Here is a 17323-nt window from a genome sequence, read left to right on the forward strand (position 1 = left end):
GTTTAGACAGAGATGTTCATCATCTGTCTGATGAGTAACGAGCAAAACCCACTGCAAAACCACTCTTCATGCACAACTGCGCCAAACCAGCAGGTGGCGGTAGGTAACCATCCCAAAATGTGTCTTGACATTCTTACCAGAAAGAAGAACAGTCAGCTACTGTAAACTGGAACAAGGAAGTATTTGAAGATGTTTGTGACTTTGGAACTGTCTCTTCAAAGCAAGTTTAGACTGTACGCCATAATTAGATAATCAGATAGACAACTAACTAAGTCATTATGCAGGATTAGACTGAAGGGGCAATGTGTCCCATTGTCAGACAGCCTTGGGTCAATGGACGCAAGGACTTGAACTGTGGACACCTGCATTGACAGCTGTGCAAGCTAATTAGCTAGCCTCTGAAGCCAGCTACATTCCCTACAACTCAAATCCGAAGAAGTGGGTCTCAAGCAGATCTTGCCCAATAAAGCTGAGCGATACCTCCGGTACTACCAGAACATCCATCGTAGGGTGAGAACGTATTTCTGGTTAACAGCAGTGGCGTGTAGCAGCAGTAGTAACTAGCAGTTGTGGTATATATGTAAATCATAGCTATTTAGTTTAAGCATTGGACATGTACAGTAGCTAACACGCTATCTTGCTAGACTTTTCAGAATGGCTGGTTAGATAGAGCCTGTGTTGTGAAATCACTGATGTTTTCATAAGGATCATTCTCTATCGTAACAATGTCTAATTATTCTCCAACACACTGTAAACAAGATTCAGTAAGCCTAATCATTGATGGACTTGACTAGGGGAGCTACCGGTATGGTATTTGCTATCGGTATTTGTATTTGTAGGCTTGGCTTTATGGACAAAGAAAGAGGCTATTATATTTCCCCTGAGAGCCAGCATAAAGTGATGGTAAACATGCCAGTGTGTGTGTGAGTCCTCCACAACTAGGCTTCTAGTGCTGGACTTCAGGAGAGAGTATTTGAGTTAAGAGGGAACTTCAGGGAAGAGAGATGAATGAAGAGTCAGCTTTAGTTGTCAGAAAATAACTTCAGTTTGAGATGATTGCGCAACTTTCCTGCAAATGGTTGTTCATCAGCTCATAGATGGCAACGTGTATTTTTTTTTATATAAAAAAAAGAAGTCTATTCAGTAATTTAGTGATTTACAATGTTGGGAAACAGGCCAACCATTTGGAACTGGTTTTCACCACACCCAGAAACTCTGGGTGTGGTGAAATGCAAGCTTTGTCCCTCTGTCTCTGTCTCTCTCCCTGCAGACTCTCCAGAGTGGCCAGTGTCATCATGGCGTCATCCAAGCTCAAGTACCTGTCTCTGGGTGTGCTGGTGTTCCAGACCACCTCCCTGGTGCTGACCATGCGGTACTCCCGCACCCTGACAGGGGACGGGCCGCGCTACCTGGCCTCCTCCGCTGTGGTGGTAGCTGAGCTCATGAAGATCCTCACCTGTGTGCTGCTCGTCTTCAAGGAGCACAGTGAGTGACACCTCCGCAGCCCACCTGGCTAGTTATTAGCTGTGGTAGGAAACTGTAGTTTAGGCAGATTGAACCCACGTTGATGGTGGGTGAGCTCAGTTCCAATATTTCAATGTAAAGTGCTTTGAGACCAAAGTGAAAAGCACAGTAAATGCAATCCATGATAGTAGGTTTTTACTGGAATGTGAGTGTTGTACAGGTGTTACAGGGCAGGTATACTGTATCTTCTGACTCTCCTTCTCTACCTTCTGGGTTGCTTTATCTCCAAGGTTACAGTATCCGAGCTCTGAACAGTGTCCTCAGGCAGGAGATAGCACACAAGCCTTTAGAGACACTGAAGCTGGCTATTCCCTCTGGGATCTACACCCTGCAGAACAACCTGCTCTATGTTGCCTTGTCCAACCTGGATGCAGCCACCTACCAGGTAGGGAGGGAGGGAGGGAGGGAAGGAAGGAGGGAGGGAGGGAGGGATGGTTCTGGCTGCCCAGCATTTCATTTCCTGCTCTGGCTACCCTGTGTATGTGTGTGTACGTGTGTGTGTGTGTGTGTGTGTGTGTGTGTGCACTCACGCACGTACGTGTGTGTGCACGGTGTGAGAGGGGGAGAGATAGATGTCTCTTTGTACTTTTCTTACACTTCAGGATTGTGACCTCTAAATCGTGTTTCCTGTCCTACCTGTTTCCATGTTCCTCAGGTGACATACCAGCTGAAGATCCTGACCACGGCTCTGTTCTCAGTGTCTATGCTGGGCCGGAGACTGGGGGTGTATCAATGGCTCTCCCTGCTCAGCCTCATGGCAGGCGTGGCTCTTGTACAGGTAAAAACACACACACACATACATACCTCTAATTCCCTTGCACTCCACCATTAAGACTAAGTATTAACCAATTGTTGACTTACCAATGGTTAGGTTACTTCAGTGGTGTGTGTGTGTGTGTGTGTGTGTGTGTGTGTGTGTGTGTGTGTGTGTGTGTGTGTGTGTGTGTGTGTGTGTGTGTGTGTGTGTGTGTGTGTGTGTGTGTGTGTGTGTGTGTGTGTGTGTGTGTGTGTGTGTGTGTGTGTGTGTGCGTGCGTGTGCGTTGTCGTTGTTTCATCTGTAGTGGCCCTCTGAGTCTTCCGAGGCCCCTGAGAAGGAGGTTCTGTCAGCGGGCTCCCAGTTTGTGGGCGTGACAGCCGTTTTGGTGGCCTGCTGCTCCAGTGGCTTCGCAGGCGTTTACTTTGAGAAGATCCTCAAGGAAACCAAGCAGAGCGTCTGGGTCCGCAACATACAACTAGGTCTGTATGATCACTGTGTGATGACCGTGGTGTTCATAACAGACAGGTCGTGTCAAAGATGTTATCCCTGTCATTTATTTGAAGGGAGGTTTTCAGCTGCACATAACTCCTGTCTGGTTTCTCTCTCAGCTCATTTTCTGCCAAAATGAATCTTCCTGCCGCGTTTATTTTTACCCCTGAATGTGTGAAGCGTGTTATTTCTCCAGTGATTCATTTCCTGGTGTGAGCTTGTGCTAGTTCCCTTTATCAAACTGTCAATGTTGACGCTGCTTCCTTCTTCATACAGAATCTATAGGGATGTGTTTAGCATGCAAATCAGTTAAAGAATATACCGGGGGGGGGGGGGGGGGTACTGGGGGTACTGGGGGGGGGGGTGTACTGGTGGGGGGGGGGGTACTCCCTGTCTCTGGAACACTCTCCCTGGGGAGCACAGTCTGTCCTTCTTCAAATGGTCTCTTGAGGCCCACCTTTTTAAAATAGCTTTTAATGCTTGATTGATCGAGCCTCTGTTTTGTTTATTTGTGTTTATTTTCTTTTTCTCTTTGTTTTCCCTGATCTAAAGAGTCTAAGAGTTTCTTGAAAAGCACAATACAAATACAATGTATTACTATTATTACTATTACTATTATTATTATTACTATTGTTATTATCATTATTATCACTGTTTGAACAGTGTACTGTATGAGTTTCGTTGCTCACCTATCATAGGTATATAAATATGCACACACATGCAAGTCAGATCTAACCCTGGTAAAGTAATGATTATTAATTGTGTGTGTGTGTGTGTGTGTGTGTGTGTGTGTGTGTGTGTGCGCGTGTAGGGGTGTTTGGCCTGGTGTTTGGCCTGATGGGGATGTTGGCGTATGACGGGGAGAGGGTGAGAGAGTCTGGTATGTTCCAGGGCTACAACACCGTCACCTGGATCGTGGTGGCTCTGCAGGTGAGGCTCTTCACAGTCTTCTGATTGAGCCTGGAAGCTTTGTGTCAGAATGAGTTCCCTTTAACAGCTGTGTGCTGGTTCTCCTAAAACTGAGCAAGCCCTATTTTTCAGTTTCTAATGAAAGCTGTGCCACCTTTTGGGCTGTTAATGATGTGGGCTGAATTGACACTGTCATGCCTCTTGAGTAAGGGACGTCTGAATGATCTGATTCTTTATTTCTAAGCCGAGTGGCACAGAGCATCGGTGTACCTGGTCCCCACCCAAATCCCTCACTGCATACACAGTACTGTCTGTTTTTGGTCTCTCTGTAGGCACTGGGTGGGCTGGTTATAGCAGCTGTCATCAAGTATGCTGACAACATCCTGAAGGGTTTTGCTACATCTCTCTCCATCATCCTGTCCACACTAATATCCTACTTCTGGCTACAGGACTTCGACCCCACCAGGTAAATTGACATGCTGACATGCTGACATGCTGACAGACAGACAGACAGACAGACAGACAGACAGACACACACACACACACACACACACACACACACACACACACACACACACACACAGTACTTGTGTCTAACAGTGCTGTATTAAGCAATCCTAAACTCAGACAGTACCAGGACTTCAACCCCACTAGGTACAGTGACATGCACGCATGCGCACACAAACATTATTTTACTTGTGTGTTGTGTAATCAGGTGCAGTCATACTGTGTCCTTGTGTCCTCTGCAGTGTGTTCTTCCTCGGTGCGATGCTGGTCATAGTCGCGACCTTCCTCTACGGCTATGAGGGCAAACCATCCCCCAACCCCAGCCGAGCATGAGGCACATCACAACAAGAGGAGGACTGAGAGAACTGGGTCAGGAAATAGGAGGAGAAGAACCGGGACGAGGAGGGGCAATGTACATTAGGACACTAGACTAGAGGCATCGAGACCGGGCCTCAGACACCACAAAGTGCCTAAACTGTGAAGTGTGTCACCAGGAAGTGGGCAGACCAGGCTGGTGGTGGTGGTGGTGGTGGTGGTTCCCACTGAGGGGTGGAGCCATGGTGCCCAACAGTGAGCAGGCGGTTAGACAGACGTTTCTCTGTTCTTGGTCAACACTGTCTGGCTTCCTGTCTCTCCTACAGTGTGTTCCTGCCATCGCGATCATGCTGACGATGGACCGAGCGAAGACAAAGACACTCGCTGTCTCCTGACAGGTGCTTTTTGCCAAAAGGGACACGTCCTCGTGACACGAGTCTAGATCATGCTGACCTTGTGTCACTGTCTCATCACTGCTGTACCATTCTGTTCCCTGTCATGTATGCAGCTTGGATTTGTCTGTATTGGGGAGGAAGCGGGTAAAGATGACTTTGTTACTGCATTTACCAATCATGAGGAAACTCTACCATGGAAATGTTTCCTTCGTCTTTGATTAGTGTGTCCTTGTCTTGTGAATGATGCTATAACAGTGCCTTAAGAAGTGATGAGATGATGCGAACACACACACACACACACACACACAAATGTTACTAGTAATGTACATGTTTCTGAGTGAGTCCATACGTTTATGAGACGACAGCCTGTAGTTCAGAGGATTAACCAATTAGTCTAACCTTCCCTCATCTCATTACCGTTGTACAGATGAACATGGGCCAAACTTTGAATGCGTGTTCTTACGTCCTGTGAATGTGCTGTATTGTGTGTGTGACTGAGAGAGCAAACAGAAAAAGACTCCACCATCCACAGACTTGATTCCACCAAAAAAATCCCTCGACCACAAGACACGTTTAACTTTTTTGTTATTTTATTGAATTAAAAACACTGCTTGCATGCAAAAACTCTGGCCCGCCCCTCTCTCTCTCCCAGTATAGATTGTGAGTGAGCACAGTACTCCTCCATATCCTCCAGTCATAGGCCTAGTCACCACTCTGTTGTCAGGCACATCTGTTACTGTGTGCCAAGTAGACATGTTGCTCACCATACCCAGTACTACATACTGTAGGACGTCAATGTACAATAAACTAATTACCCTCTAATGATAATGGCTCTGGTTTAGTATGTGTGTTGGTGTACTTGCGTGACAGTGTGTGTGTGTGTGTGTATACACACTTGCGTGTGTTTGTGTTTGTGTGTATGCCCACTTGCGTGTAGGTTGTGTGTGTGTGTGCGTGTGGGAGAGCATGCTTGTGTGTGGTGAGCAGCGTGTGTGTCATTATAAAGGCTTGTGCGGTGTGCACCTCAGTAATGAGCAGCATGGAGAGATAAACATGGATACATTCTCTGTCTCTCTCCTCCGTTCCTCGACGGCCTGGCCTGGCCAGGCCTGGCTCAGCTTGCTACCTGCTGCAGGTGTGAATTGGCCCCACCTGCTGTGAGCCCAGTGTCATTGGCCCTGCTATGGGCCTCTCTATGGAGGGATCTCCCATCTCCCTTCTCCCTGGACTCTAATTGGTAGGCTGATGGCTGTAGAATCACCCTGTCTGTCCTGCCTCCTAACAACACCTCCTCCCTGTCTTTGACTGTTTTGAGTATGAAGGCTGACTTTCATTTAAACTGATATACAATCTTTGTTCTCTACATAGAAAAGACACCCCACTGGCCCGCTTCCACGTGTATAGTACCCATAAAGACACATACTGTTACTGTACGGTAGTTCGGTGCCTCTCACACCTGTGCATCACTGTCATAGAATCAGAGCAGTCTGTGATTAAAGATGGCGGCTCTGGTCTCTCGGTGAGGCAGCATGGTGTGTGGAGGCAGGGCAGGCTGGTCCCCAGGGGGGTACCACCCACCCTGCCTGAGCCCTGCTGGGCCTGGCACACACACACGCACACACACACACACACACACACACACACACACACACACACACACACACACTTACACACACACGTTGGCACTATAGTCCTCTCTGGGTCTCCAGTGCAGAGGACAATATTAAGGCAGAGGTCCCTCTGTGTGTGTGGTCTGTATTTAGACCTGAGTTTTTTTTCTCAACTCCGGTCCTGGGTGGCTCGTGGGTATGCAGGCTTTTGGTACAGCCCACCACTAACACACATGTAATTAACCAACCATAGTTCTCAGTCTGGACTATGATTAATTCAATGATTGATAGTGCTAAGATGGAACAAAAGCCTGCACAGGCATTAGGTTCCCAGTACTGGAGTTGAACACCCCAGATTTAGACCCCGTCCAGCGGTCCTCTCTGTTTTACACAAAGGCAGTGGTGGGGATTTAAGGCAGCTGTCCCCATAGTCTCTGTCCGTCCACCCTGTGATCAATTGATCTCATCCTGGCTGACTCTCTGGGGCCTCCTGGCTCCTCCTGGCTCCTCATGGCTCTGTCTACCCTCCTTCCTCCACTACTTAGGAGGGATGACCACCAGGGGCTGCCCCCTTTTGGGCCTCCACATCAGCACCTGGGCGTCGTTGGCATTAGGCCTCCCCAGGGCATTGGGGGTGATGGGCTCCATGCGGGTCAGAACCCGGGGCTGGTCCTGGTGGGGGCGTCCCGTCAGTGTGGCCCTGGAGCCCAGGGGAAGGGTGGGCTCCACCAGGATGTCCACCCTCATCCTCCACTTGACCGTCTGCAGCAGGATCTTCTCTCTCGTTCCCGTGTTGAGGGCGACCAGCCAGGTGGTGAAGCTCTGGTCCCTCTTGATGCGGGTGAGCAGGGGCAGGTTGCTGTCGCTGACGGGCACGGCCCAGGTCACGCTGGGGTAGAAGTTGTCATTCATGCTGACGGTGAAGCGTGAGGGCTTGGAGGTGGGGCCCGCCAGGGTCACAGTCTCAGTGGTGTTGCCATACCAGGGGTAGCTCACACCGTCAGAGTCGCTGATGGCTCTCACCAGACCCTCACGCAGCTCCGGCAACTCCCAGCTTGACCTGTAGGGGGGGATAAAGAGTTAAAGGGGCATATATCTGGTATTCAAACACCAATGAAGCAATTACATTGTTTACACACAATGGAGTAAAACAAGATTCCACAGTATTTTGGGTTCTGATGGGGTAAGACAGTTCTAAGCTCATGAGGCATTTATATAAGTTATATTCTTCAAGAATCAATGCCTGAATCCAAAAATGGATATCTGCAATCCCAGATTGCCCCTTTAATGGGTCGTTGAGAGTTCTTACTGGCTATGTTTTATAACACTGGGATATGTGTGGTATATGGTTCAGTGTGTCAATGGATTATCATCTTATTGTGTGTGTCAGTTGTTTGTGACCCTGTGCCACCGTCTCTGCGCTCAGACCCCCTCCATCTGTCCCTTGTTTTTTTCTACACCCCCAGACACCCAACCCTGCCCCAGTCCCAGCCAGGGGATTAAACACCCCCTCACATACGGTATGCCCCACCCCCCCTCTCCCCCCTGCTGCGACAAACACCCTCAGGCACCCCCGAGGAGTCTGAGCTCTTTTTCTCAGCGTGTGTGAGTGGGTGTGAGATTCTGTCTCTTTGGGAGAAGAAGAAGCGTGGGAGTGTGTCAGTGCATCCCTCTCTTTCTCCCCTGCTTCTGTGAGTACGAGGAGCAGTTGTTAAGCTCCTCTGACACACTATTTTCCATTTTGATTCTGAAGTCACAGGAACAAAAACTAACAGTGGGCGTTTGAATGAGCGAGGATGACTGCAGTTAACCTGCTGGGTGCACAAATGCTCTGCTACACACACACCCACACACACGTGCATGCACGCACACACACACACACACACACACACACACACGCATGCACGCACACACACACACACACACACACACACATACACACACACACACATACACACACACATACACACACACAGACGCAGACACACACACACACACACACACACACACACACACATACACATACACACACACACATACACACACACATACACACACACAGACGCAGACACACACACACACACACACACACACACACACACACACACACACACACACATACACAGTGATCAATGCTATGTTCTCTCAACACCCGCCTACAAAACCAGGGAGGTGACAGTTTGGGACAGAGAAGGAGGAGAGAGCATCAGTGCATCTCTATGTGAGAGGACAGTCACAATCCCTGTGATGGAAGATAACTCACATTCCAATGTCGCCATAAGTGTTGTAAAATTCCATCTGCGTGCATGCTTGGATCCAACCCACCACCCATGTCTCGTTACGGGGAATAGGGGGCATCACTACCCGCGCAGAGGCTTTGAAGTAGGGCGTCTTGTAGCGCAACACTATGGGCGAGTTCTCCTCAATGATTGTCGGGAGGTGGTCGATAGTGGCGGACACATCATACACCACTATGTTTTCGCGTTTGATGCGCGATTTACAGGCGATGCTTTGGATGCAGCCCATGGTAGATGTTTAGAGTTATGGTCAGGAGTACAACCAGACCGAAAACTAAGGACTTGGTCAGAAGTGACACCAATCTCTGTCAGGTCCCATCGACTTCCAGACAGTAGGCTATAGAATGGAGGATGGCACATCAGTCAATGTGGCCTATCCAAAGGGCAACCTGTTTCATTCACGATTAAGCACACGGTGTACTGATAAATAAATAGCCTAAGCGGGCTGATTTTAAGAGAGGCCAAGAGAAACAGGTGATGAATTAGGTACTGGTACCGCTCTGTCGCTCAAAAAGCAAATGTAGTCTGTCCGTGTCTGAGTGCCATTGCCCTCTTTCGCAGTCCGGGCTTCTATGGGCTCCAGCCCTTCCAAATGCCTGCTCGCCCTTCTTTTTATATCCACACGTCCGTTTGTTGGTCTGAGCCCCTTGATCCTCTTCTTTCTGCCCCGTGCTGTCATGTCACAAGCCGGGGAAGAACAGTGGAGTCAGAGTCGATGTCCCCGTCGGGTGGTGGCGGTGGTCGTGATGCTTGTTGATGAGGCGCTGGATGAGGCGCGCTTGTTCGGAGAGAGGGCAATCCAGACCACCGGACATTCCTAACGACGACACTGCTGATATGTGTGACAAAAATACGGTCAAAGCAAACCGGAGGGATCCCGCATTTTTCCTCTCTGCAGAGCTATGCAACATCTAATTGCCTCATGGTCAGCGAGAGAAATGTACGTGCTCAAAAAAGAAGAAGACTTAAGGTGATGTCGGCGTCCTATATGCTGTCCGACAATCAATTTAGTGAATAATTACTGCATTGTTTGAAAATCAACGTTGTGATATAGTAGGATGCTCTCGCCTCTCAGTCTGCGACGGCAAGGCATTCTCTGCGGCTGATGCGGTTCAGTTTCCCCGGTGCTGATGATGCTAAGTGAACCAATGAACGGTAGAGGGAGACTGTGCGCGTGGGAGTCGCCGAGGTCCATTATTTGTTAGTCTGTCGGCATCACTCATTTCCTCCATGGCCTCCGAAATCTGATCAATTCATGTTTTTATTCTATAGGCCTAAGTAACATATTCACTCGACCGCATAAACATGAACGGGCCTGGCTTTGTTGTCGATTATTTCAAGAGGCAGCACAATGGTTAGTCCCAGAGTGGTGTATATGCTGTCCTTATAGCACACTCTGGTGAGCTACTTTGGCTGATACTTTCCACATCGTCATATCATATTATTCTAGACAACAAACAGTATGACAGATTATGGAGCTTTTTATTTTTCAAAACACATCAAGCAAGCACATACAGTGCTGCTTGAAAGTTTGTGAACCCTACAGGGATGGTCATTATTTTTGTATGAAATATTACAATTAACTTATAAAATCTTTATCTAAACCCCAATTCGTAATAAAGACATTCCAAATAAAGGACACACAAAAAAAATGATATATTTGCATTGTTTATTTTACGAAAGTGGTTTATTTAACAAAAACTCAGATACGCAGCCATAACTTGGAGTAAACGTCTCGTATAGCCACTAATCAGTCTCTGACATCTGTTTTGAGGGATTTTTGCCAACTCCTCCTTACAAAACTCCAATTGAGTGAGGATTGAGGGGTGTCTGGCATGAACTGCCCGCTTCAGGTCCTGCCACAAGACCATGATTGAATTTAAATCAGAACTTTGACTTGGCCAATCCAAAACACAAATCTCCTTTCTCCTGAGCCATTCTTTGGTAGATTTGCTTGAATGCTTTGGGTCGTTGTCTTGTTGGAAGACCCATTTTCAGCCCAGCTTTAGCTCCTTGATTGATGGCTTGACTTTCTGTTCAAGAATCTCCTGCTATACCTCAGAATTCATGGTTCCCTTTATGATGTGGAGTCGTCCAGGTCCAGAGGAGGAAAAGCAGCCCCAGATCTTGACATTCCCACCACCATGCTTGACTGTTAGGAGAAGGTTCTTTTGATGGTAGGCAGTGTTGGGTTTTCGCCAAACTTAGTGGTTTTGATTGTGACCAAACAGGTCAATTTTGGACTCATCTGTCCAGAGAACGGACACGTCCAGGTGGACTCTGGCAAAGTTAAGACAGGCAGTTCGGTTCTTTTTTGACAGTAAAGGCTTCTTCCTTGCAACCCTCCCATGAATGCCATTTTGATTCAGTGTTCTTCTTATTGTTGAAGCATGCACAGTTACCTGAGATGCAGCAAGGGAGGTCTGCAAATCTGTAGATGTTATGTTTGGATTGGCTTTTACCTGATTTATTATTTTTCTTGTGGCTCTTGGGGATATTTTGGAAGGGCGTACACTTCTAGGCCGAGTTGCTGTCATGTAAATGCTCTCCATTTGTAAATTATTTGCCTCACAGTGGACTGATGGAGCTCAAATCTTGTTGAGATGATTTTATAACCTTCCCCAGACTGATGTGCTGTCACTACCCTCTTCCTGATATCCTCTGAGATCTCCTTTCCTCTTGGCATGGTGTGATTTGCATTCACCTGTATGGGTAACACAAAACTGACCAAGTTTCTTATCTCTATTTATCCCACCCAAACTCTTTCCTATAGATCTCTCCTTTGATTGGTTTATTTGGTTCCCAATTATTTACACACCTGATTGTACTCACCTACTTGATTTAACCAATGCAACTTGGGGTTCACTTATTTTTGCACCTGCACTCATTTCTTTATAATTTAGTTTTTCTACTACACGCATGATTTCCTCTAAACCAACATATGGAATTGGTAAATATAAACCTGTTAAAAAAGACTGGTTCTGATTAAATAAAGATTTAATGGTAAAAACTAAAAAAAATCCACAAGGGATTCACATACTTTCAAGCAGCACTGCAAGCTGCACCATGCTGATGAACCACTAGGCTACCAGTACCAATAAATTACTTTGTTTTATTATGGAAGTGATATTTGTAGGCGTGGAGTATGAGCAGACAAGCCAACCCCTTTAAGCAAATAAGGACAAATGGGAGAGTCATACGGTGAATTTTGGTCCATTGATTGGCTAGTGTCCCTTGCGTTCAGTCGGCAGCAATAATAGTGTAGGCAGAAAGTGCTGCAGCAATTTTTTCACAATAAAGGTTGAATTTCTAATGCACCTAATAAGCACCAATGGCACAGGTTATCCATTCAAGCAAGTTATGCCACATATAATTTTACCCTGACACAGTGGAGAAACCCAGGTGATTGCACTGCTCCACTCTTATACTGTTTTTGAATCAATCAAACACTGCTATTCTAATGCCTAATGTCTTTTATTTTGAAAGAAATTCGCTGCTCGGTTAACTAATGCTGCCGGCGGAACGCAGCCTGTTGCACGCTTTGGCTCCGGGTGAGAGGGCAACTGTTTCTGAATCATAATGAACAAATGTGCCATACTCATCTATGCTAATATTATATTCCTCGTTTACTGAGCAAGCTTCTACAACGACATTTTCAAGACCACTATCATGGTAGGTTTATGTGTATTCTAGCAATGTCTTTGACACAAACACCATCTGCTCGTTAACAAGACTGGAAACAGACTGAAAACAACCTAACATAACTACTTAGCTAGCTAGCTTGCTAACAGCTATAAAGGTGCACCTCGTCAGATTTCCTGCTGCTCACTGTATAGTATTTTGAGAATATGAAATGCCTTAAATGAGACGAGCTGTATGTCTCACTTTATCATACTGTACCGCCCAAAAAGTGATCATTCCATAGTTCATAAAATTGTTATCATCAGGGGACTGACAAGAAGTGTTCGTTTGTATGTTTTGCTCATTAATTTTTTATTTCAAGCCAATAAAAGGAATATATAAGAGCCTATAATTTAATTTCAGTATACACATTTTATGGAATGCCCTTTGGAATATAGTTTGACAGCAAATAACTCTTTTGACAGCAACATGTGAATTTATACCATCAAATGTTTAAGCTGTTTTATGATGTTTCCTTACCAATGCTATGTCTCCTTCAAGATACCAACAGACTTTAAAGCACTGGTCCAGCGATTTTACGTCCTCCAAGCTGAACGGGTAGATGCTTACAGGCTCTTTGACGAGTGAGTTAGTTACCCAACTGTGAAGCCTTTTCATTGTGGCGTCATTGAACTGTTGTGGTTAAATGTTTTTTGTTGTTGTTGATTTCTCTCCAGAGGGCATGAGGCGTATTTGAGGACTGGGCCCCATTATGACTTTGATCACTACAGACAGCTGGTCCATGAGATAACGCAGGCTTTCTGTGGCATGTCCAAGGAGGTGCTGGAGATCAAGGAGAAGCTGCATGAAGACTTTGACCGTCCAGATCTCTCTGAACACATTGAGATGCTGCAGATTAAAGAGAAACAGAAGCTTGAGCTGGTAGGTAGCTTCTCTCTCTCTCTCTCTCTCTCTCTCTCTCTCTCTCTCTCTCATATCTCTTAGTGGGCTGTTGTCATGTTGGATGTAATGTTATATGAATGTCAACATGTAAAAGCCAAACACAGGCACTGTTTCTCTTCTGCTGTTTTTCTCACATTGTTTTGTAAATAAACACAGTTGTCTGTGTTTTGCAGCAGTGCATTACATCATGTCCATTTTACTTTCTTCATTCAGCCACAAGGTGGCAGGATTCTCTTTTGAGAGCCTATAATGTACCATGGACTTTTTCCACGTTTTTGTTGTTACAACCTGACTTTAAAATAGATTTAATTAAAAAAAAATTGTCACTGATCTACACAAAATACCTTAGAATATCAATGTCTTAGAAATGTTTACAAATGAATTAAAAATGAAAGGCTGAAATGTCTTGAGTCAATAAGTATTCACTCCCTTTGCTATGACACTCTTAAAATTTGCTGAAATGCAAAAATGTCGCTCAATAAGTTGAGAGGGAAAAGCACAGTCGATGGGACAACATCAACTCAGTCACTCTACAAAATGTGTCTATAACCAAATGGCCAAAAAGAATCCCTTAATGGAAAAAAAATCTATCTCACATCCATAATTGTGTTTGCAACAATGAATTCAAGTGATACAGCAAAGAAAGTGGCTGGAAATTTGTTTATTTGGTTTTACTACAAAGCATTAAGTTTGGTGTAAATCCAGCACATGCAATGCAGTTTCTGCACCATCCCTCGTGTGAAGAATAGTGGCAGCTGCATCAAGTTATGGGTATGTTTGTTACTGACAGGGACTGGGGAGTTTGTCAGGATCAAGAGAAAATTATGAAATTTGCTGAGTTGGTAGTGACATCCTAATCCACAGTGTGTCATTGATTACTACTGTATACGAACCAGAGACTATAAAAACAAAAGATATTCATTCCGAAATCTCACGAACTATTATCCTTGCATTCAGATGGACTCACTTCAACTTATTGAGTGACTTGTTAAAGACATTTTTGCATTTGAGGTAATTTTAGGAGTGTCATAGCAAAGGGGGTGAATACTTATTGACTCAAAACATTTCAGCTTTACATTTTTAATTCATGAATAAACATTTCTAAAAGATAATTTTCAGTTTGATATTCTAGGATATTTTGTGTAGATCAGTGACAAAAAACATCAATTAAATCTATTTTGAAGTCAGGTTGCGTGTGGATTGATGGCAAATTCTTTTAATTTAATCAATTTTAAATTGAGTCAATAACACAACAAAATGTGGAAAAAGTCCAAGGGGGTGAATATACTTACCTACTGAAGGCACTGTACATTATATCCTCATTGTTCATTGATTTAAGATTAGTACAATGAGTACATTACCATTTGAATGTCTATACTATCAGATATAGCTCTGGTTTGTGCTATCCACAAGGGTAAGGCAGTCTTGCAGTAAACCATTCCATTTCATGACTTTGCAAAGCAAACTGGTTATGTGAGGCTTAAAATATTAGGCAATCTGGAGGGGAATTACATTAGGTTTTTAAATTCATGCAGTCAATTTTGATAAGTGTTCCAAATGGCAGGTCAGATTTCTGGGCATCCAGCTTTTTTCTTGGTCAGGCTGGATGGTGCTAAAATGTGAAAGCTAGCTCTCCCAGGTTTGATTAATGTTTTGCATACAGTGCCTTCGGAAAGTATTCAGACCCCTTCACTTTTTCCATATTTTGTTCTGTTATTGACTCAATTTAAAATTGATTAAATTAAAAGAATTTGCCATCAATCCACACACAATACCCCAGCATGAGAAAGCGAAAACAGGTTTTTAGAAATTTCAGTAACTTTATTCAAATTGAAATACAGAAATACCTCATGTACATAAGTATACAGACCCTTTGCTATGACACTCTTAAAATGCAAAAATGTCATCAACAAATCACTCAATAAGTTGAATTGAGTCCATCTTAATGCAAGGATAATAGTTCATGTAATTTTGGAATTAGTATCTTTGTTTTTATAGGGTCTCTGATTTGCATAAGAATCAATTACACACTGTGTGAGTCAGCAAAACTGCTCAGGAATGCAAGGCTTGGGGCGCTCATGGCGAAGCACACTAATGCACATGCCACATAATCGCAAGGTTCCTGGTTCGATTCCAACCCTCAACATGTCTTGCATGTCATCCCTCCTCTCTCTCACCCATCCTTCCTGTCAATCTCTCCTGTCTCTATCCCAATAAAGCAGAAATGCCCTAAAAACATATTTAAACCCCCCCCCCAAAAAAACCCTGAGGCCTGAGGAGACTTACAAAAATCTACAAAGCTGAATGGAGGAAAAAGCACAGTCGATGGGACAACATCATCTCAGTCACTCTACAAAATTGGTCTATAACCAAGTGGCCAAAAAGAATCCCTTAATGGAAAATAATCTAGCTCATATCCATAATTGTGTTGGCAACTATGAATTCAAGTGATACAGCAAAGAAAGAGGCTGGAAATGTGTTTATTTGGCTTTACTACAAAGCATTAAGTTTGGTGCAAATCCAGCATGTGCAGTGCAGTTTCCGCACCATCCCTCGTGTGAAGAATAGTGGCAGCTGCATCAAGTTATGGGTATGTTTGTTACTGACAGGGACTGGGGAGGTTGTCAGGATCAAGAGAAAATTATGAAATTTGCTGAGTTGGTAGTGACATCCTAATCCACACAGTGTGTAATTGATTCCTATGCAAATCAGAGACCCTATAAAAACAAAGATATTAATTCCAAAATTACATGAACTATTATCCTTGCATTAAGATGGACTTAATTCAACTTATTGAGTGATTTGTTTTTCATTTTTTCATTTTAGCTCATTTTAAGAGTGTCATAGCAAAGGGTCTGAATACTTATGAACATGAGGTATTTCTGTATTTCAATTTGAGTAAATTTACTGAGTTTTACTCAATGTGGGTTAGGGGTTTAATCCATTTTAAATTGAGTCTATAAACACAACAAAATGTGGAAAAAGTGGAGGGGTCTGAATACTTTCTGAAGGCACTGTATGTCTCGATACGTCTCGTCCACAGACAGCCAAGCTGCAGCTGGCCAAGCAGAATGCCCAGGATCACCCAGAAGACGAGGACTGTCAGGAGAAGATCCAGGAGATCAAGCAGGAGTAAGAGCAGATTTCACTCCTCATTTGATGGGTTATCCCCCTCATTAACCCCCTCATTCTGTCAACGTGCTGCTGACTCTCAAACTGCTGAAGGCGTAAATGCTGTCTGGAACCACTGCAGAGTCTCGCTCAGCCGTTCCAGGGCCACGATCACTGGTGTCTATTTCACTTGTCTCGTTGTTCTACTTGAGTGCGGAAAACTCACGTTACTGCAACTCCATCGCTTGGAATTAAATTACTTCAGGCTGGTTTCATATGTTTATTTTATAGTGGTCAACGTCTAATTTAGTACTTGTTATGCGATGTAAATATTAAACCTGAATCCTCTAACGCCCCTGTTTCCCCTCATCTAGCATCATAAAGAACAAGGAGGCCTTGAGTGAGATCCTGCAGGACTTTAAATACGACTCTGAGGAGTCCGAGTGACAGAGACTCCCTGAAGGCTGTCTCCTGCCTGCCATGCCCTGCCGTCCACTCAGACAAGGATTGATGGACTCTCTGCTGCAACTTCCCCCTTTTTATTCATGTGCCTAAGTTATTGATCGCTCTCTGGCTCCACCTGACTACTGCAGGTTCTGGCTGCCCAGCGGTCATTTCCTGCTCTGGCTACTCTGTGTGTGTGTGTGTGTGCGTGTGTGTGCGTGTGTGTGTGTGCGCGTGCGTGCGTGTATTCACAGCAAAATGCGTAGTTTGAAGTTGAGATGAGAATGAATTTATTTGTAAATAATCTTTTTGAATAAAATAATTAATTTGTTTTAGATCATAAGTTTAGTGTGTTATGAATAAAAACATTCCAAAGCAAGC

At 44.7% G+C, this 17323-nt stretch overlaps 3 protein-coding genes across 5 annotated transcripts; 2 read left to right on the forward strand and 1 right to left on the reverse strand.

Moving 5' to 3' along the window:
• The first annotated feature begins 172 nt into the window (after nucleotides 1–172).
• Nucleotides 173–5724, forward strand: slc35a3a (solute carrier family 35 member A3a). 2 transcript variants are annotated; one of them, XM_083671450.1, is made up of 8 exons: nucleotides 173–510; nucleotides 1271–1485; nucleotides 1755–1909; nucleotides 2180–2302; nucleotides 2586–2760; nucleotides 3582–3700; nucleotides 4012–4145; nucleotides 4429–5724. In XM_083671450.1, the coding sequence occupies exons 2-8, from the start codon at nucleotides 1296–1298 to the stop codon at nucleotides 4517–4519; spliced, it is 987 nt and encodes a 328-aa protein (XP_083527576.1). In that variant the 5' UTR covers nucleotides 173–510; nucleotides 1271–1295; the 3' UTR covers nucleotides 4520–5724. The 2 variants fall into 2 exon arrangements, with proteins under 2 accessions (XP_083527576.1, XP_083527575.1); XM_083671449.1 differs by lacking the exon at nucleotides 173–510 and having other exon boundaries at nucleotides 527–1485.
• A 1319-nt stretch (nucleotides 5725–7043) lies between these two features.
• Nucleotides 7044–9057, reverse strand: fam78bb (family with sequence similarity 78 member Bb; the record flags this gene model as incomplete). Its single annotated transcript, XM_083671465.1, has 2 exons — nucleotides 8770–9057; nucleotides 7044–7566 (listed from the first exon to the last, which is right to left on the reverse strand). The coding sequence occupies exons 1-2, from the start codon at nucleotides 9030–9032 to the stop codon at nucleotides 7044–7046; spliced, it is 786 nt and encodes a 261-aa protein (XP_083527591.1). The 5' UTR covers nucleotides 9033–9057.
• Nucleotides 9058–12348: 3291 nt separating this feature from the next.
• Nucleotides 12349–17315, forward strand: rex1bd (required for excision 1-B domain containing). Of its 2 annotated transcripts, XR_014554256.1 has the most exons (6): nucleotides 12349–12475; nucleotides 12986–13068; nucleotides 13162–13366; nucleotides 16431–16519; nucleotides 16873–17164; nucleotides 17197–17264. XR_014554256.1 is itself a non-coding variant. In XM_083671463.1 (5 exons), the coding sequence occupies exons 1-5, from the start codon at nucleotides 12473–12475 to the stop codon at nucleotides 16943–16945; spliced, it is 453 nt and encodes a 150-aa protein (XP_083527589.1). In that variant the 5' UTR covers nucleotides 12349–12472; the 3' UTR covers nucleotides 16946–17315. The 2 variants fall into 2 exon arrangements, 1 of the variants encoding a protein (XP_083527589.1); XM_083671463.1 differs by having other exon boundaries at nucleotides 16873–17315.
• Nucleotides 17316–17323: the final 8 nt, after the last annotated feature.

Source organism: Argentina silus, assembly GCF_951799395.1.
Source record: "Argentina silus genome assembly, chromosome: 6".
NCBI lineage: Eukaryota > Metazoa > Chordata > Actinopteri > Argentiniformes > Argentinidae > Argentina > Argentina silus.